The 20,680-nt window shown below is 36.7% G+C and overlaps 1 protein-coding gene across 5 annotated transcripts in view; it reads right to left on the bottom strand.

Moving 5' to 3' along the window:
* Window positions 1-10,599: 10,599 nt before the first annotated feature.
* LOC113503699 overlaps window positions 10,600-20,680 on the bottom strand; it is a 121,908-nt gene continuing 111,827 nt past the window's right edge. For all 5 annotated transcript variants that reach the window (XM_026885762.1, XM_026885763.1, XM_026885764.1 and 2 more), the window contains one exon: window positions 10,600-10,958. In XM_026885762.1, the coding sequence (XP_026741563.1) occupies window positions 10,800-10,958 (159 nt within the window). In that variant the 3' untranslated portion in view covers window positions 10,600-10,799. The remainder of the gene's footprint in view (window positions 10,959-20,680) is intronic.

The following is a 20,680-nucleotide window of genomic DNA, read 5'->3' as shown; positions in this document are numbered from 1 at the left end:
TCCCACACAAGGGTACTTGTATACTTGTACTTGTGTACAAGTGACTTTCTATCTGACTACCACAGACCTGTCGACTGGGAGTGCACTAATAGCCGAGGTTTAGGTCACCACGTCAAAGCCATTGCGCAAGATCTTAGTCTAGCTGTGTTCATGTCACTTGAATGTTGGTGTACGCCCGAAACAGAAGGATAAATATCCTTAGGGTGAAGATAAGAAGTATTTAGTAAGACTGATTGTTAAAATTGTAACAGCATTCTTGCTTTCGACCAAAAAATCCAAAAGTATAAATGATTAATACACCTTTTAAATCGCAAAGATCTGAGAGTGGTCCAAATTTCGGCTGATTCCAATTTCGAGATCTATTATATTAACTTTCGAATTAAGTATTCGAGAGCACTTCCGAACGATGGGACCGTCGCTGGACGAATATCGGGAAACTTGTTTCGTGAATTCCATCCAACGTCCAACGACGAGAAGTCGCCCATCAATTCTTTAGTAGTTTTCATTTTAGTTTTTTGATTGCGCCGAATTGTTTCGGAGGGATATTCGGATTCGGCTCAAACATTGAGTTAGCTCGGAATCCTCGAAGGCAGTTATGTAACTTACTCACTTATAAACCTAGTGACTCTACAAAACAGAGTGTAAGATTTGGTTCTATTCGAAAATAATCGATTTTTAAGTATTTGGCTACATTAGTTTTTAAGGTTCCATTCTCAAAGAGTAAAAAGGAAACCCTATTACCGAGGCTCCGCCGTCCGTCCGTTCGTGAGCATATATCTCAAAAATAATTTAAATAAACATTTTTTTTTAAATGTTGGTCTTTTTCTATTGTCGTTATTACAAATTCGTTGCAGCTATATCAATGTTAATTAAAATTTCAGTATGTTTTTCCAAAACAAATTAACTCTCGAAGGAACAAATTATTACGTTTCATAACATGACGAATACAATGTTTGCTTTTACTTCGCAAATAGCCACAGATATCTAATACGAGCCGAGAGAACGCAAACAAACCATGGGGATCAGCTTGTCAATCAAATTTTTTTCAGTAAAACACATTTACCCAACAAATTTGATCTCACGACGATTGTCAAACATGTATTCATTATGAATTGATGAACAATTCGATACAGCACATGTACTTTACGGCTTACCAATGACCGATATGAATGAAATATTATAGAATTAGAATTAGAATATTCTTTATTGTACACCATGGAATTACAGCAGTGATTCTTAATACATACAATGTTAGGGTACAATCGCGGTCTTATCGCTAAAAGCGATTATAGCGAGTATATATATAGATATACTAGCTGACCCAGCAAACGTCGTTCTGCTTGATAAATTATATGTAGTTGAATGTATTTTTTAATGCTACATTATAAAAAAATAAAAATTTTAGTGTGGGCAACCCTTGTCACTTAGGGGTATGGAAAATAGATGTTGTTCTATTCTCATTCCTACCCAATATGTATACAAAATTTCATAAGAATCGGTCGAACCGTTTCGGAGGAGTACGGTAACTAACATCTTGACACGGGAATTTTATATATTAGATATATCTATATATATACTGTCCATTAAATGTTATTACAAGGCATGATAGAACACAATTTCTAAGTGATTTTTTCAACGAGTACTTTCGCAATTTATGGGCTATTTGACTAAAGTTAATAATATATATTATAAAATATAGTTAATAATAAAGGAGCATTACCTGTCCTCTTAATTTCGTCTTTTATGTGCTTTTTTCTTTTTTCGTAAACCAGTACCTGTATTGTATTTGTAATCTATTCCTTTAGCCTGTTGTTTTTTGTTTCCTGTAAATTTGTGCACCTATGTCTGTATTTCTAATTGATGTCTCCTTTCGCAGGTCTGCTGGAAGAGATTTCTTTAAGAAATAAGCATTACCTTTGTACATGTACTCTCAAATCTTGTTTCTCTATATTATTTTTCTGTGTACATAAATTGTTAAATAAATATAATAAAAAGTGACGAAATAAAAAGCACTTATGTATGGTAGTGGGGGCAAAACCATCACTTAGCTTGCTTCTCTAAAGTCTACTGGTAAGTGACGTCACACGAGATTTTAAATCACTTTCACAGACGGTGACTGTGTTTATGAAATGATAGTATCGGTGACTATAAATACTTAAAATCATAACAACAATATCGTTTTCATATTATTTGTTCTATAAGCAACGTCAATGGCTGTATAAATGTGAAATGAATAATAAACAAAACATCGTGTCGTGTTTCTTCACAGAATATAAATGCAGAAGGAAGCGGCACTCGGGTAATGTGTGCTTGTCACTATTAGGAGATGACGATCAACTTTAGCTAAATAAACATCGACAGATTTATAATGACTGTTATTTCAAAAATAACCCGGAAACCTATTAATTTTCTGAGTTCGTTTTGATGTTCACACCAAAAAAAATTAGTTGGTTGTTAGTTTGAACGCGCTAATCTTAGAAACAACTGATCATATTGTATGAATGCTTTTAAAGACAGATAACTTAATAACTATTGGAGAGACCTTCTTCCTTGAGCGTGACACTAATAGTTGATGACAATGACAAAGAATAAAGAAAATAAGTGACGTTGAAAAAGTTGGGACACTGGTTCCAGTACATGCTAAGGCGGTATAGTGGCACTTCCTTCTATTCAAAAGATCTGCGACAATCCTATTCTCTCATTGTTCGCCGAAAGAAAATACCTACACATTGTTCGGCTAAACATTAACAAATAACGTTTGTTTCTTCAATGCCAAGTTTATTTTGTGTGGAACACGCGAATAAATATAACCAGCCGGTCGGTTGAGTTTCTGTTAAGAAAACAAGCGAGAATCGGCCTAGCACTACTAGGACATCTTCGTCTAGTACATTTCTTTCAGTATTTTCTGGTTTCACGAGGAACAAATAAACTTTGAAAGGTCTTTAGAACAAAACAACAATTTTAATAGAGAATCAAAGCATTGTTTAGCATGTTATTCAACAATTTCGGATCATTTTTGTAAATATCTGTATTCAAGTAAAAATCTTTAAGGGACCTCTTTGCACATAAAAAAAAAACATGTTCTATCCTGATAACTAAATTACTGACACACTACGGGCCTGTTTCACCACCGCCACACAAGTTCCCTTCAAATTACTTGACAGATTTTTTCTTATAGAGAATGTCAACTTTTTCAATCATCTGCCAGATAGCGACAAATCAGGGATTGTGAAACAGGCGCTAAGTATTGCACTTATTCTGCCACATCTATTACTGAGTTAAAATCAAGACGGAAACTAAATAATTTTAAGCAAAATCACTCAATGTGCTGAGAAAAAGGTTTTTTAATTAAACTTCCATTCTACAAAATCATTTTTTTCCCCGGCACGTGGTACGCTTGACCTTCTGAACATTAATTTTATAACTGGTGAACGGGTCCATTAACTTTGAATCGAGATAGTTTACAGTTTGAAAGTTTGCACGAGAGAGATCTCAATCATTCGCCGAGTTATCGACAGCGCCTTGTGCTATGAAGCTGGATTTATTTATTTATTTATACTTCTTATACAAACAAGTACAATGGCGGACTTAATGCCAAAGGCATTCTCTACCAGTCAACCAAGAGGTGGTGCAGAGAAACGGGAAGTGGGTGTATAATCAGAAAAGACAGTCGATGAAATTAAAAATATATACAATCACACATATACACACAAATATATCTACCTATATATATAATAGACAGCTAATACATACAATTAAATAACCGGGGAATACTATTACGTAAAATTATCTACATAAACATACATATATAATATATTAGACAAGGTGAGATTCTTGTGATGACGACTCTGCCAGTTTCATAAGAAACAATTTGCGAACCTTTAATTTGAACACATTGCGGTTTGTGGACGTCCTGATTTCGAGAGGAAGGGCATTCCATAGTAGAACGGATTGGACTAGAAAGGAAGAGTGAACAGAGCTAGAGCTATGAGAAGGACAGAGGAGAAGACGATTATTAGAAGACCGAAGGTCACGGCCATGGTTGTCGCATAAGTAACGAAAATAGGGCGTTAAGTAAGCAGGAGGGGTGGGAGAGAACAAGATAGAGTAGAGAAAAGAAAGAGTTCGTACACTTCGGCGCTCCCGGATCGGCAGCCAGCGCAGTTGGGTACGGTAAGCAGACACATGGTCGTATTTGCGAAGGTTAAAAATAAATCGAATGCAGTTATTCAGAAGTCTATCTAATTTATTTAGGAGATCTGCATTCAGGTCTAAGTAGCACACGTCGGCATAGTCTAGGATTGGGAAAATTAGGGTTTGCACAAGCATCAGTTTCGTTTTGGATGGGAGAAAGTTCTTTAGGCGGTAAAGATTTCGTAGCGTGCCAGTGACTCTCTGGGACACACTAGTGACCTGAGCTTGCCAACTCAGTGATGAGTCCATGAGCAGGCCAAGATTTTTTACAGTTTGGCTGACGCTAATAATTGAGCCATTGAATACGATGGGGGGAACGGCTAACTCCTCCAATCTGCGAAGCGTGCGTTGACTGCCTACGATAATCGATTGGCACTTAGAGGGGTTCACCACCAGACCAAACCTCTCAGACCAGTCCCGGACGTGATCAAGGTCTTCGTTGATCAAGTCTATCGCCCTGGAAATGTCCCCCACACTAGCCTGCACGTAAAGCTGCAAGTCGTCAGCATATAGGTGATACGAACACTGAAGACCTTGAGTTATAAGATTAATGAAAATAGAAAAAAGTAAAGGAGAAATTATGCCGCCTTGGGGAACACCAGAATTCAGCTCGCACCAATTCGACGAAGATTCACCGACGCGAACCGATTGCCGGCGACCCCGAAGATATGAAGAAAACCAGATCAGAGCCGCAGATGACATCATTAGGGTGTCTAGGATAGAGAGGAGAATATCATAACTCACGGTATTAAAGGCGTTCGAGAAATCAACCAGTACCACGACAGTAGCCTTAGTATCCTCCATGCCCGCCCTAATATCGTGAGTAACTTTAAGAAGAGCGGACGTTGTGCTGTGACCAGGCCTGAAACCAGACTGGAGCGGGTTTAAAAGATGGTGCCGCGAGATGTGCAGGTACAGTTGCTTATGGACACAAGCTTCCAACACTTTGGACAGGAATGGGAGTATGGAGATAGGACGAAAATGACTAGGCAAGGTAGGATTGGGGACTTTTGGTAAAGGAATGACGTACGCCATACGCCATTGTTCGGGAACTTGACCAGACCAGAGGGAAAAATTTATAATATGGGAAATCGGAGAGAGCAGGAATTCTAGGATGGGAGTGATCATGCGACGGCTGATGGCGTCAGCCCCTACAGCGTTGGATTTGATGGAGAGGATAATCCTTTTGACGTCATCTTCGGCTACTGGTGAAAATGAAAAAGCTTGAATGTTAGGCCGGGTTAATGCAGACAGCTGCCTTAAAGTACGACTCATGGCTTGTTGGTCCATGGGGTAAGTGGTAGAGAAATGTGCATTTATGTCATCCAAGCCAAGAGTGAACTGATTTTCCAGGTTCCTCATCCTGCCAATGCCCAAAGAACCGAGGAACTTCCAGACATCGACAGGGGAGGAGGAAGATAAATTGTTGAGAATGTGCTGGCGTTTGGCGTTACGTATCACCTGGTTACACTTATTCCTTGCAGCTTTAAATAGGCGCCAGTTATTTTCACAACGCTCCCTCCTAAACCTGCGAAACAACCTATCCCGTCGCCGCATCATCATGCGAACTCCCCTGGTCATCCAAGGAGCAGGCAGACGTTTGATTTTAACTTTGTGGACCGGGGCATGTATGTCGAACAAGTCCTTAATTAGCCTGCAAAAAATGTTGACTTTAGTGTCGATGTTAGGTGCACTATACAAGTCGTCCCATTTTAGATGAATAGGATTTGTAGCTTTCGTAAAAAAACATCTTTCAATTTAATTTCCTCCTTTGAGAATGATTTCATTAAAAAACTAGGAGAGCAGAACACATTACTAGTAAGGTTTTAATCGGAATCGGAATTAATTAGGCTTAGATATTTATTTTTGCTCTCTCAATGCCATGACTTGTTCAAATAATATGTAAAATTTCAGTGTCCGAAGAACAGCATATATTATCGAAATGTACACATATTGTCAGTTTCTGGCCTGTTTCAGATATAAACGTGATTTAAAAATTAATTTTAAAACATGTACTTAAGGTTTAATCTATACTAATATATAAAGCTGAAGAGTTTGTTTGTTTGAACGCGCTAATCTCAGGAACTACTGGTTCGAATTGAAAAATTCTTTTTGTGTTGGATAGACCATTTATCAAGGAAGGCTATAGACTATATAACATCACGCTGCGACTAACAGGAGCGAAGATACAATGGGAAATGTGAAAAAACGGGAAAAATTCTAAGCACGTGGACGAAGTCGCGGGCAACAGCTAGTTTCAAATAAAATAACATAACAAACAATACTTCGCCGGTTCCTTTAATTTATTTTTTAAAAGTCAAAGTTTCGAAATCAATCATTTTCCCAAAAAATATTCGATTTCCATTCCGATGCCGTCTGCGTCATTTTTCAATCAGAACAATATCAAGATGACGTCACCTCGAACGCGTGACGTCATATGAGATACGTCAGAGCACATATTTGGAACTTGATAATAGCATTCCGTTCATCATATTCTACGTGTGCGGAGGTAAACGAAAACCTGAACTAATTTTGGGAGGTACTCGTAGGAGAGTTTTTGTGTTTGGTCCTACTCATTAGTTTCAAATGCTGCTGGTTCGGATTGAATTTAAATCGTCGAAGTGCGAGTAGAGTCGCGTCAAATAGGCTAAAAAGAACGTCTGTACTTTCGTTTTCTTATCCTCGATTCTTATTTTTTTGATACAACGACATCCGAAATACAGCATCTGAGAAAAGTTTGAGCGATGAGCGCGATCATTTGTTCTGTGTCTGTGTGTGTAATTTATGTAATTTAGGTATGTATGTTTATCAGTTGTCTAGTACTCATAATACTTTGCTTAGTTTTTGACTAGATGGCGTTGTTTGAAAGTTGCGTATTTACAAAAGAGAGAGATGGCGCTCTACATTGTGTATATCTGTCATGCTTCTACAACTATACTATAACTTCAAGAGTTCGAGGCAGACCCTCGGGCCATTTGTCTTCCATGATCCCCGATGCGGATGGTGATTAATGTGCCCCAGTATTTGAGGACCCACGGCGAATATTAAAACCGTATGAAATATGTCGACAGGGAAAAAATGGAGCGCGAATGAACATTTTTATTATGATTGTTACCGACGATGAGGACTTTGCTGAAATGGGGACGCAATTTTTGGAAGATTTTCTTATTTTTTTATTATTTGTTCTAAATAAGAGAGCCAAGTTCACTTTGGACCCGTTTAAGGTTTACTGAACCATTATTGCGTTTGTGGGGCTAAACAGCACGGAACGTCACTTCTCTATTGTAATTTGCAATATTCTAACTTTAAAAGGTGGCATGAGCAATGAGCATCTAGCTCATTAGACATGAATCTAAAAAAAATGAGAAGGATGAATTCCCGTCAAAAGTGGAAAGTAGTGAATGCTATATACATAAGACCTATTTACGTACATAAAAATAAAACTTGAGAGGTGTCTAGGGACATTGGATGTTACGAAGGTCGAAGGTAAGGAATGGATTTTTTTTAAAGTTAAAAGAACGTTTTTTTATACTATTAACACATATAATGTAATATTATGGCGTGCTTTCAATGAGAATGAGAGAGAGAGACCGACAGGCAGACAGACAAAACTTCTTAAATCCTTATCCGCTTGTTCATTATCAACTACCATTACTTTATTCAAGTGAATTGGGATCAAAAAATTAACAGTGAAAATTTAAAACGGGTAGGTATTAAAATTAAGTGCTTCCAGAAAAATACCGGAGCATAAATCAAGATTTAACATCAGAGAGATGATGGTCAAACTTAATGATTTAGTAATCTTGCTTAAATCTGAGGACGAGTGCCTTTATTGTGAATGCTTAGGAACACAGTTTCTGGTGTGAAAGAGAGACAGCGCTCTACATTACCAATAACGTCATCTCGCTTTGATATAGACCACAGAGATTTTATTTTAGAGCTCTGAGCTCAGGTACTAAATATTCTAAATGGTGTAAAACTCAACCTTTTAAATGATTATTGGATTAGCGAAAAAGGTTCCCAGACAAGTTGTATTAGTTGTGAAAATAAAAATGGCGACGACGCGACGGACGAGAAAAGCTTCATCGCAATTAGGATTTTAATTGTTCGACTACTTTTAATCTGTAATTTATTAACATTAGATAGATATTTATAAACTTTTACAGCTCGTGGTTAAGCTAAAAATGTACAAGTTGATCGATCATAAGTTAAGCGACGTTTGACACTGTTGTTTCGAGGATGGGTAGACATATCTATTGTCATAAAGAGTCCCTTCGTGTATCGAAAGGGACATTACATTTTGGGTCCTAGATGTTATTTAGACAATTTGGCATTTAGAAGCTAGAAAGTCTGATAATCGGTCTTATTGAGGGGTATCGTGTTACCCAGGTAACTGGGTTGAGGAGGTCTGATAGGAAGTCGCTCCTTGTAAAACACTACTACTTAGGTGCCTTTATTTGAACTGGAAGCCATCCCCAAGCTTAGTGGAAAAAAACTAGGCTGATGATGGTATATATATATATATATATATATATATATACTTATAGATGTATATTTTATTTTAAATTTCAACTGAGTAAATTTTATGTTTGTGTCATAGATTGCAAAACTCGTGTTAATTTAGAAATAATGAGTGTTAAAGTCAATAAATTACACAACCTCCTCTAGCAGACAGATCAATTTGCAAAGAGGATCCAATTGTCTCTTGCAAATTAATTAGTCTGATTCAGAGACAATTATGATAATTACGGTTCTTGCGTCGGTATTAGCGTTGAAGACAAAAAAAAACACGGGCAAGTGAGAGTCAGTCTTGTATATGGTGGGTTCCGTGACAACATAGCAGTGTCATTCTACTTACTTGAGACTAGACCTATAACTGATTGCCCTGCGCGGGGTTTGAACCCGCGACAGGTAACGCACGGTGGGTTTAGCGTGGTGAACTCAACCCACTCTTTGTTAGCTAGTATTCTTAATGACCATGAAAAGCATTCTGTTATTCGATGGCTAGCAAAAGACTATGTATATGAATAGGTTTCAATCTTCATTGTCCGGAAACGGACTCCTAGAATTGTGCCTACACAGTTGTAATACAGAAAAAAACAATAAAACGATTGAATTGTTTACACGAACATCCACCGACTTGTCTATTCATAGCAATCACGTGAGTGTGATGCAATTTACAACGAGATGAGATATAGTATAACATGTTATAAGTAATAAATTTCATATTTTTTATCTGAATGTATACTTTTTTTTTATTATCAACTAATTTCAATATTTTGACTCGATTCTACTGACGTTTCAGCTCATGATTATCTAATGGTTGTGTTCTAAACTAGTCAGGCAATCCCGATAATTACGTTGACATAAACTGTTATCTAATGACGTCATCGCAAATACGGAAACACTCATTAAAAAAAAACACAGACAACGCAAATTTGACAGGTACAAGTCTCATATTTATGTTCATAATTCTACAGTACAGTGTATTTCACTGCACTCATAATAAACTGCTGGACCGATGTTAATGAAATTGATTGCATAAGTTTGTAAGGCGAACTGGATGGATAAATTCACAAATCATCCCAGCGATACAAACTTAGTCGGAGCTAATACGTAATAAATACGTAATAACGTAATAAATAAGAAAAAAAAACTACAAATATTATACCAACAGCATAACATACATTTTTAACATATAAGAACGTGAATAACATAGCTCTCTTATGCATGCCTATTATAGGTTGACACGGCATTTATAATATAGGTGTACTAAGGCTTTTTTTATGTATTTATGTAGTAACTTAAATTTACTTAAACAAAAAGAAAATATCTAGAAGAAAAATTTAAATTCGTACCACATTTTATGAATTGTAATCTCTACATACAATTGTTACCAACTGACAGACGGTACATTATAGAAACACAGATTCAGGTTGCAATTCACAACAGCGGCAACACAGCTGAGTTCGCTGAAAATATGCAAACGTTACGATCGACTAGCGATATCGAAATAGAACATATTTTTGGTCGCGTGGGCGAGACAGCGCGGGGAAGTTATCGCCTCAATACTCATATAATAATATGACCTTGGCCATTCATCTACATCTGAACGTGTATTAAAACAATGGCTTAGTTTTTCTGTGCCGGTCTGTGCTCAGCAAGAGATTACTGTCATTGTTTAAATCCGAATGTTTTTCAATAGTATCAAATATAACGACATAATATGATAAAGATATTGTTTTTAAAAGTGTCTATGTAAGGACGTGACAGGCCAAAACTACTTTTATCAAAGCCAAATAATTATTTAACCGAAATTTAACATTAATCGATTTAAAAATCAGTGCTAAACCAACTCATATGCTATTTTATGGTGTTCTGTTTTTTTTTATTCTAGTCATTATGCGCGACTAATCACACAAACTCTTCGACTTCATTTTATCGATCATAAATTTGAAAGCATTTACAGTTCGAATGACTTACTAAAAATTCAGTTACTTAATGACACGACAACAGACGCGTTTTGCCTTTTCTCTTTGACCACAGATCATATCCAAACCGAGACCAAAATCTCGCTATGACCTAAAACTGTCGTTTCCTATGACTCAGCTAAAACCTCCTTGCATCAATCCCAAGGTCATTAGATCCTCGTGTATGATGGACTTACCTTCAGGCAGTAGCGGCTGCACGTCGGCGTCCGGGCGGCCGGCGGGGCACAGCGGCAGCGCCGGCGATGATGACGCCGCGCCGCCCTCCGCCTCCACCTGACAACAAAATATCATTATTAGTAAATATCATTAGGTGTGATCAAAGTCGAAGATCGTCAGATGATTGTTCTGAGTCTGGGAGTCTTTGTGGATGTTAATTGAATGATTGTTAAATAGGCATTTTTTTTCTTTAATTGAGGGCGTAACATTTAAAATGGGACTTTTAATACTTTTCAAGGCATGAAACTGAATAATGGTACACACACTCTTTGTTGCCTACGAAAACAGCCAGTTTTTTTCTGGAAATATTTGCGTGATTAAAGTAGGGGATGGAAATTTGCGTGTGACTCTCTGTCTGACAATAAAATGTTCAGAGCTGTCTTCTGTATAAAAGAAACTGTGTCACCCTAAGTTTAAGACGAAAAAGTCGCCGGCAAAAAAGCTACTTCCAAAATGAGATACAATTTTCCACTTCCACATTATTTAAAATTAAAAAATCTTCGTCGCAATGATCAAAGCAACAGTTATTTACATCGTCCTGAAGACGGGATGGCCATTTCGTGATCCTTTCGTAAAGATATGCATAAATAACAAGTTCGCGTCGAACACAAAGGGTAACTCAACTCAGAACTAAGCCCACTTATATCCACTCCGTACAGACGCACAGAAGCTATTGGTTTCCGCTCAATTAAACTTCGATTACTTTCAACCGCAAGGCATACGCGATTAACGAGATTATTCATGAGACGGTATCACATAAAACGAGCCATCAGCCTGTTTCATACAGCAAGAACAATGAGACAGTGATTTTTTAGCAAAAACAAAAAAAAATGTTGGTATATTGTAAAATTGTCGCGCCCACATTGTTCTTGCGAGTTAAAAAAAGCGGCCGATAACCAAAACGTTTCAGAAACGCTTCCAACAAAGTATTTACTTCAATTTAAAGTAAAAAGGAATTATTTCGACGCTCATTTTTCCGAGTTCCATTTTGTTCGGGGGTTAAGGGTACGTTCCGGTGCATTGCCGACGTAATTACGTACCTATGACGCACGCGGCTGATGTCATAGTGGTCGAAATACAAAATGTCTGTAGGGGCTATTGACAATAATATACATATAGATAACGGTAATTGGATAAAATAATTTTGACGCATATTTTTTCATTATCTAAACAATAAGAATTGGTAAAGATAGAATGCAATAGAGTTCAGAAATGGTGACTAAACATTTAAGTATCAGTATCGCGGAAATTGTACCAAGAGGTGACGTCATGCCACATAACCGTTTAAAACAGCCGCACTGTTGTATAAAAATAAACATATAATTTAATCTATTTATAAATATGTGAAGACAATAAAAAAGGCCGACTATACTATAACACCCCGAAACCGCACCTTAAGGGTGAATCCGAGACAATTTAACTTTTTCGGGGCGACCGTTTATGCTCGTACCGTTCACAATGTACTCGGAATTTGTCTTTGTTGCATTCGTTATCTCGACAAAATGTAAACATTATGAAGATGGAATTTATTTACCAAATGAAATAAAACTGGCTGAGCCGCGCGGTTTCACTTGCAATTATTTCTTTCGCTAACATCTTTTATAATATAATACATGGGTTTTTTCTTCATCTTGTCTTTTGGCCAAAAAGAGTATACGTCAATTTGGCTTGGATCTATCATATTTATGACCAGAAATCTTTTTTAGTGAGAATACCTCATAATTATAAACGAAATCGGATAAACGATTTTCGTCTTAATAAAACGTATTTAATTGGCTTTGAAGAAACAATATTTTTTTCTGTTTTTAATAACTATTCAGCCTCAATATAAATTACAACGAAATGTATGAGCGTATAATAAGCTCCAATTTAAGATATTACTCGATGAAAACTTATAAATTTCCTTTCCTCGAACATAATTCGTTGCTACCGAGAATTCACTTGAATGCCGACACTAGAAACATTATAAAATAATTAAGTATCTCAAGTGAATGCTTCAATTAATTCCCATTGAGAACACAAGCCGGCGTCGCCTTTAATGAGCTTACAAAACGTATATAACATTATAATAATGTTTATTCGAGGAATTCAACAAATTATGTTATTACGAGAATTATTTAGTTCAATCTTCTCAGGCACAATATGAGAAGGCAATTACGTTTCGACACTGAAGTCAGCTTACTCAGACTCACGTCCTTTACATAATGCCACTTGGCCCAAAAAAATAGCGAAATGTATTGTTAATTGTTAAGTGGGCATACGGATATTAAAAAAAAATCCTCCATTTAATAATAAAGATTTTTAGACAATTTTTGGGTCTAGAATGGAATGAATCACTAACCAAAAGCAGGAGACGTTTCACATCGGTTCAGGTTTAGTCAGACTCTGACACTACCCAAGAGGAAAAAGGAATGCCGTTTTTCAGGCAAGACGAGAGCGCGTTATCCAGAAAATAGAGATCTTTAAACACATACAGTAAGATGACATTATAATAAATAGAAACACAAAAGATCTCGTTATGACAAAGATGGTCACCTATCTACCACGGACCATTCGCGTCAAGCGAGGCTTAAACTATGATCGATCCACTTATATAGTTATAGCTTAGCCACGAGCTCCTCCGCTGTTACATAAAGCCATTATTCATTATTTAAGTATTTTTTCTAAATTTCAGTTTTTATTGCTTTATATCCTAGTTACCTTTGCTGTGAGAGCCTGCCACGCTCTTATTTCGGCGGTCTCTTCAAGCTCCAACATAAACTCGCGGATAGGGTGACCCTTGTCATAGCACTCACACCACGCCATGCTTGGACGAGATATCCACAAGACAAAGAGTCACACCACACAACGCACAGGCTCACTCAATGGTAACATTCTAAATAAACTCTTCCCAATAAACATTGGGATAAACACACAGTCTCATCGGGTTCGTAAAAAAACATGAAAGAATTTTCTATCTGACTTCCATCGTCCATTTTACTTGGTAACACAATTTAGTCAGTTAATACACGAATTGAAATTTGAAACCATAATTGAATATATAAAAACACCACGATTAAAACGAAACACTTAAGTAAAATTATAAAATACACTTAAAAATATTCAAGAAGAATTTTTCTATACGTTTTGACATTTTAGCGATGCCTCTAAGTTTTGACAGCAGTGAGCAAAGAGTTTTATTGCGTCTGATGAATTCATTTTAATACTTACGATACATTTGTGTGGGCATTGGTGATCTTTGATCGCGATTCGAGTTACAATTTATGTAATAGTAAATATATATGAAATTGTAAGTATTTGTGCATGGAAATAAATTTTATAACTGTAATTTGCAAACTTAGTTTACGTCAATTGCTCGTAATAAAAATTGTCGAATGAGTTGAGTTCAAATCCCGGTTCGGTCAAAAAACTGTAACTGTTTGTTTTAATAAGAATTATTAAATAAGCATACTAAAAAAATATTTAAAAAAACAGCTTTCGTTTAGCGATACTATTTATATTTAAAAGCTTTCAAAAGATTTTAAATATTTCCAAAATCTAAATTCTAAATGTCTTTATATTTAAGAAATTAATAAGCAATCCAAACCGAGGTATAAACTAGTATCAAAAATGATTATTAGAAATAAAAGTGTAAATCGACTCGTCGAGTTATTTGATCCAGCAATGCGCGTGCGCAGCGAATATTGAATGATCGACAAATAATATAAATGGAAGCGTGTATCACAGTAGCCCAGTGGCGTTGTCATCGGATTTGCTTGAGCAAGGTTGCAGATACGAAACCAGTGAAAATAATGTGTTGTTCGCTATTCATTGTGTCTTTTTTGGGTGAGGATAATTAAATAAACAAAATTATAGTGCCGGTTTGATAACCTAAAATAATCAATCTGATGCTCGTTTGTCTCTTAAAATAACTTGACAATTTTTGATACGATTTCTCTTATGTAATAGATGAAAATATCTTTAATTAATAGAGAGGAGGTTTTCAATTAGTTTCTACTTTATTAATGTCTGTTACCTATCTCACAACTTCCGACAGCTGTTATTTGAACCCAGAATTTAAAAAAATCATCATTTTTGGTGCAGTAGTTTTACATTAAAATCAAAACAATATTAAACACAATCCTTACGCGGGCAAAACCGGGTATATGAATAAGTTCACAACGACCCTATATTCCATTTCGTTTTTAGAATATTATACAATAATAAAATATAAATAATTGAACCCGAACCCTTATGTAATTACATTATTGTATCAGTTTCAACGCGGACCCGACACTCGCTTCATTATATATTAAAATCGTCCATTCTCAGAAATGAACGTACAGTGCACCACATAGAACTGACAATTAAAAACAAATAAAGTCTTTATTACATCGGTAAAAGGTTCAGTTTTGTTTCTCCTTGATCAAATGTTGTGTGGTCGTCTGTATCATATTTTGTTCTGGATATTATTTCGGTAATTTTAATGAAATATTATATACCCCAAATATCGATATTTGTTGGACGAAACCTTGGTACACAGATAGTATGTAACCAACATTAAAACATAGGATAATTTTTATCCCGATTCTATGACTAAGCGGGCAACAGCCAAGTATTATACTATAAATTTTCTTATATGGAAAGACGCCTCTACTCATTCTTTGCGTATCAACCCCCCTTTTAAAGTTAATGTAAAGACGAGGGTGTCTAAAAATAAATATTATGTAAATTTCCACTACAAACCCAGTTAAAACGAATTCCCCCCAACCCTGTGCATTCACATCTCGCTACAATCAGATGCTGTAATTTTCCCGGCGTCCCGCCTCTCCCGTTAATTACGTGGGATAGTGCCCGCCGCCATGCAAGTTGAGGGCAATTACGAACAAGCCTCATTGCGAGTGATGTGCCAATTAAACTAAGATGCTTAGTGGAGCATTTGTTACGGGTACAATGAAAAAAACACACATATACAAACCAATAGCACACACACACACACGTAACAGTACACTGTGAATAATATGAAGTTTTAAATGTTAAAGCGAGACGCTAGACTTTGTATTGTAGAGCGCTGTCTTGCTCCCATAGTGACAGCATGCATTAAGGCATCACGTGTTTTTTATTGTGTACAGTCAATGGGAAATCGAGACGATATAATTCAAGATTTTTTTATGAAAATGGAAAAGATTTGTAACAAAAAGACAGTCCACGTTAAGCCCTAAATAAGTTTATAAACTTATACTCGCATTTTAACAGTTTTCTAGACTTTAAAAGAGACAACGGCCACAGAGTTTGTTTCGATATTTCTCCTCAGGGTAGTATTAAAGGTAATGTCGAAAAAAAATCCCTAATAAAAACAGTAAGATTTAATTCCCTTCAATTTGATTCATATCTCACCGAATTCAACTAAACACCTATACCAATTACCAAGACTGCATAAACGTGACTACATCGCAAACTCCGAAACTCAGTCAGGCAGTCGCTCCGCAATAATACCGCCTACACAGCACCGATATCGTTTAATTCCGCTTAGGAATACCTCAAAGGTGTACCAATGTAAACACTGCTACGTATGTTATGCATGCCAAAGCAGAGTCGAACCTCTCCCGACTTCTGAGCGCCTGGTACATAGTATTCTAGAAGTTAGAACCAATTGCATGAGCAAATGCAACTAGGTTGTTTCATCAAGTCAAACATAGATATTAATTAATCGTTTTAGTTTATATATATAACATACACCATCTTTGTATGCAATCTCCTTGCATGGAAATCAAAGCAGTGTTTACCTCTAGCCGACTCCTGCGCGCCTGGTAAGTCAATTTCATGGGCAAATGGATTTGTAGAAACTCTCTCAGGTTAAAAATAAATAAGTTGATTGTCAATATTGATCCTGAAATAGGATTAATATACTCGGAGTTTTTTGCATTTGTAACTTAAATTGTAATTAATTTAATTATTAGTAAATAATTCATAGGAAGAGGAGGTTTATATCACCCGTCAAATTTGTGACCGTGATAACGTTACTTAACCTTGATCTTTATTTTAAGTACTTGACGTTGCTGAAAAAAAAATGTAACATCTGAAAATAAAGCACTGCATATCTATTTCGGTTTTTAAGATACAACCATACAACCGATTTTGGTTGAAACTCGGTTATACGAGTTCAATTTGCATTTGACCGGCATTAAAATTTAGGAGGTTATAGACTCCCATTAAAAAATAGTTTTTGTCAATATCTGTATTATATTGACTCTTTACTGTAAACCATTAAATTTGACTAGACAAGACATCGAACTATACAGCATAATTAAATGCTAATTAGCCTAAAACTTTCTAATTACCTCCTCTCAACTTTGACTACACCTTTTAAGTGTAAAGGTCAAGGGAATCACTGGAAGACGGTAACTTACTTGTAATAGGAAACTTCGTGGACAGTTCATTAGGCAATATTGTTAGTTTTTGGTGATACACATTATTAACCTAATTAGTGTGACGAATTTGGTATTTCTTTTTAATAAACTCGTTCAAATAAAAACGTTTTACCATTTTTAACCCTCGACGCAAAAAACTGTCTGTTTGTGGCATCAAAGCTCTCCAAAGGAATATACAGGGTGTAAGGAACACCGTACCACCAAAGTCGCATAATGACTTTAAAATAACGTGTTAATTAATATTAAAGAAGTCGCTACCGTCGGAGATTAATATTTATAGATTTAGTCATTTTTGAGCACGCAATGAATTGGTTACCGCGCGATCCTTACGCTCAGCGTACGTACTTACACGAACTGTAATGTGGTAGGAGGGCGACACTCGGCGACACGATCGAAACATTCGAAACGCGCGGGCATTTTATAAAAATGTTGTGATGTAACGAAAAACAATCACAAAAAAATACCAATCAATTTACACTATTCTGACTTCAATCTGTGTCTTGTGTATTATTAAATCAAACCTACTCTTACCTTAATCTCGCTCACTTCTAACCAGATAAGGTTCGAAAATTTCGAAATGTCCGCCATCTACGTGCACACAAATTTTGGCGCGGCGAAAAATCTGCTGCTGAACCCGGGGCAAAAAGTACCGCGTCCAGTAAATGTTCATCGCGAGACTTGCATTGCCACGTGCTTCGCCATAACACATTAGCATGTTGCCATTCTCCTGGGCGGTAAAATAACCTATCGAGCTACTAGGATCGTAATTTAAATAATACACACACAACACACGCACTTATATCACTTAACACAATAAAATTGTCTGCCTACACGATAATTAGTCCGCGAATTACCCGATTGCACATGCACATTCGATTAGCGTAAGGAACAAACTGAGTAAAAATAGGTACTATTTTGAAAAAAGCCGAACTTTCGGTTTAACCTTTGAGTAGTGTTGGACCTAGGTACCTATGATTCTTTATCGATAAATTACATGAGGTCGAAGTGAATATCGTAAAATTATTCTTGACAATAAAGTACTTAACTTAAACCTTTAAAATTGATTAATCACAAAATGTACTTTTGTGTAAGAACATAATTGTTTTATGTGACTGGAATAATTATTCAGCAGTTCGTAGGAAAAAAAATGATAAAAATTTTTAGGCAGGAATTTCATTAGTAGATGATGGATATTAGTAACAAAACAGACTTTAATTTTAGAAAAAATAAATTATTGTTTATAACAACATGTTTTAGAACTACAGAATTCTAAACAAAAACAAACTGTTAATAATAAAAGGTTTTAATAAATTTCGTGATAAGTTGATAAACGCTGAGAAGGTGATTTTTTATTTTATAACATGGAACCCGTGTAACAAAAATCGATATACTATTTTATCCAGTGTCACAGGTACGTCACTCGCCGATACCGCTGTAGGTGTCGGCGACGCGCTGGCGGTGTCGACAAAGGCGGCTAGCGGTGCCTACAAAGCGCGCGGCTTTTTTTAAAGGAATAGTAGGCAGGCTTACGAATAATGCGTGCGAGTGCGCGCGCAATAGTTGCGCTATCTCTTACGCTTGTCGCTCATGAGAATTGGTTCGGTTTTGACGTCACTTTCGGTTAGATTTGCAAGAGAGCGATGACCGACGAGTACCTTTACGAATCAGCTGATCGGGAGCAGTTTTTAGTGTTTCATTTACATTGCCTTTTTTTGTGAAAACGGCTTAATAATGATTTTGTTTATGAAAATATTATTGAAATACGTAGGAAAAATGATTTTATGACACATAAAATTAAAAAAACGCGAAAAAAAACTGCAATTTTCATGAAAAGACCGATGAAAAATTCCAACGCAGTGGGGTCTGGAATCATGTCTAGAACTCAGGTCCCACGGAAAAGTCACGGTGTTCCTTACACCCTGTATATCCTGGGACAACTCACACACGGTTATCTGATCCCAAGATAAGCAGAGCTTGTGTTATGGTAACCAGACAACTGATGAACATACTTATATATTTCTAAATACAAACATAGATAAATTACACTCAAACACCAGAACAAATGATCATGCTCATCACACAACTTTTGAGCTGGGTGGGAATCGAACCCACGACCTCCGGTATAGCAGTCAGGGTCACTAACCAATAGACCAACAGGCCCGAATTAGTGTTATCTTAATTCTCCTTTAATACAAAATAAACTGCGAGTGTTCTGACATGTTTGATGAATATTGGTCAAGCTATTTAAGGTGTGTGCAATTGGCGAGGCCTATGCCCAGCAGTTGACGAATCTGCGCAGTTGATGATGGTGAGGTTTCTAACAACAAAAATTATGCCTTTGCTATCGTTCTGTTGTCCTACACACATAAGACTGCGTCGAGTCAAGCAAGTACAGAGAAGACATGTTATATTCATAACAGAACTTCACTAACTTTGTGGGTGCGAGTGAGTTTCTAAATCTGTGGTCTGTGCGGGGTGCTGATAATGTGATTATCACTCTATTCACCAAATATATAGGAAAGAAGAAATTTGTATCTGACCTTCAGAGTTTTTCCGTTCCTGAAATGTAGAGCTGTCTAATAATAGCAAGACAGTTGAAATTACACATTAATTATTATGATTTATTTAGGTTAACACTTTAACAATTTTTTTTTACAAAAGTTGACTCCCTGGTTAAACTAAGGAATCTACTCCTTGTGTTGCAGGAGTGTCACAAACATTCAATTCACATGCACAAAGACAGGAGTCTTTGTGTCAAAGAATCAAGACAAGCGGTCGTAGACCAGACAAAGGCTTGTCCTCCTCGGGGCTCAAACCCGCAACACGTCGCGCTTGTGCGTGCAGGCCGGCTGTTTCTTTTTGACGATGATTTAATACTGAATAAGAAAGTAGGTAGGTATACAAACGATATTTATGAACTAAATGAGGTTCTTCTATTTCCATATATATGTAGAGTAGATGACAGTGATGTCTAAGTACTACAACACTGGACAACTGTATGCTTCCCACGACTTGTCGATGTTCTAATTTCAGTTGTATTTATTCATCATCGGCCTAGCCTTTTTCCCAAGTATGTTGGGGTCGGCTACCAGTCCAACCGGTTTCAGCTAAGGACCAGTGTTTTACAAGGAGCGACTGCCTATCTGACCTTCTCAACCCAGTTACCTGGGCAACACGATACCCCTTGGTTAGACTGGCTGTCAGACTTCAGCTTCTGACTACCTGTAACGACTGTCAAAGATGTAGGAATAACACCCGGGACCCACAATTTAACGTGCCTTCCGAAACACGGAGGAACTCGTTATGACAAAGATGGTCACCCATCCACGGAGCAACCGCGTCAAGCATAGCTTAACCTGTGATCGAATC

The sequence above is a fragment of the Trichoplusia ni genome, chromosome 20 (assembly GCF_003590095.1).
Source record: "Trichoplusia ni isolate ovarian cell line Hi5 chromosome 20, tn1, whole genome shotgun sequence".
Classification (NCBI taxonomy): domain Eukaryota; kingdom Metazoa; phylum Arthropoda; class Insecta; order Lepidoptera; family Noctuidae; genus Trichoplusia; species Trichoplusia ni.
Note: the sequence above shows the minus strand (reverse complement) of the source record. Positions and strands in the feature narration are given on the sequence as shown.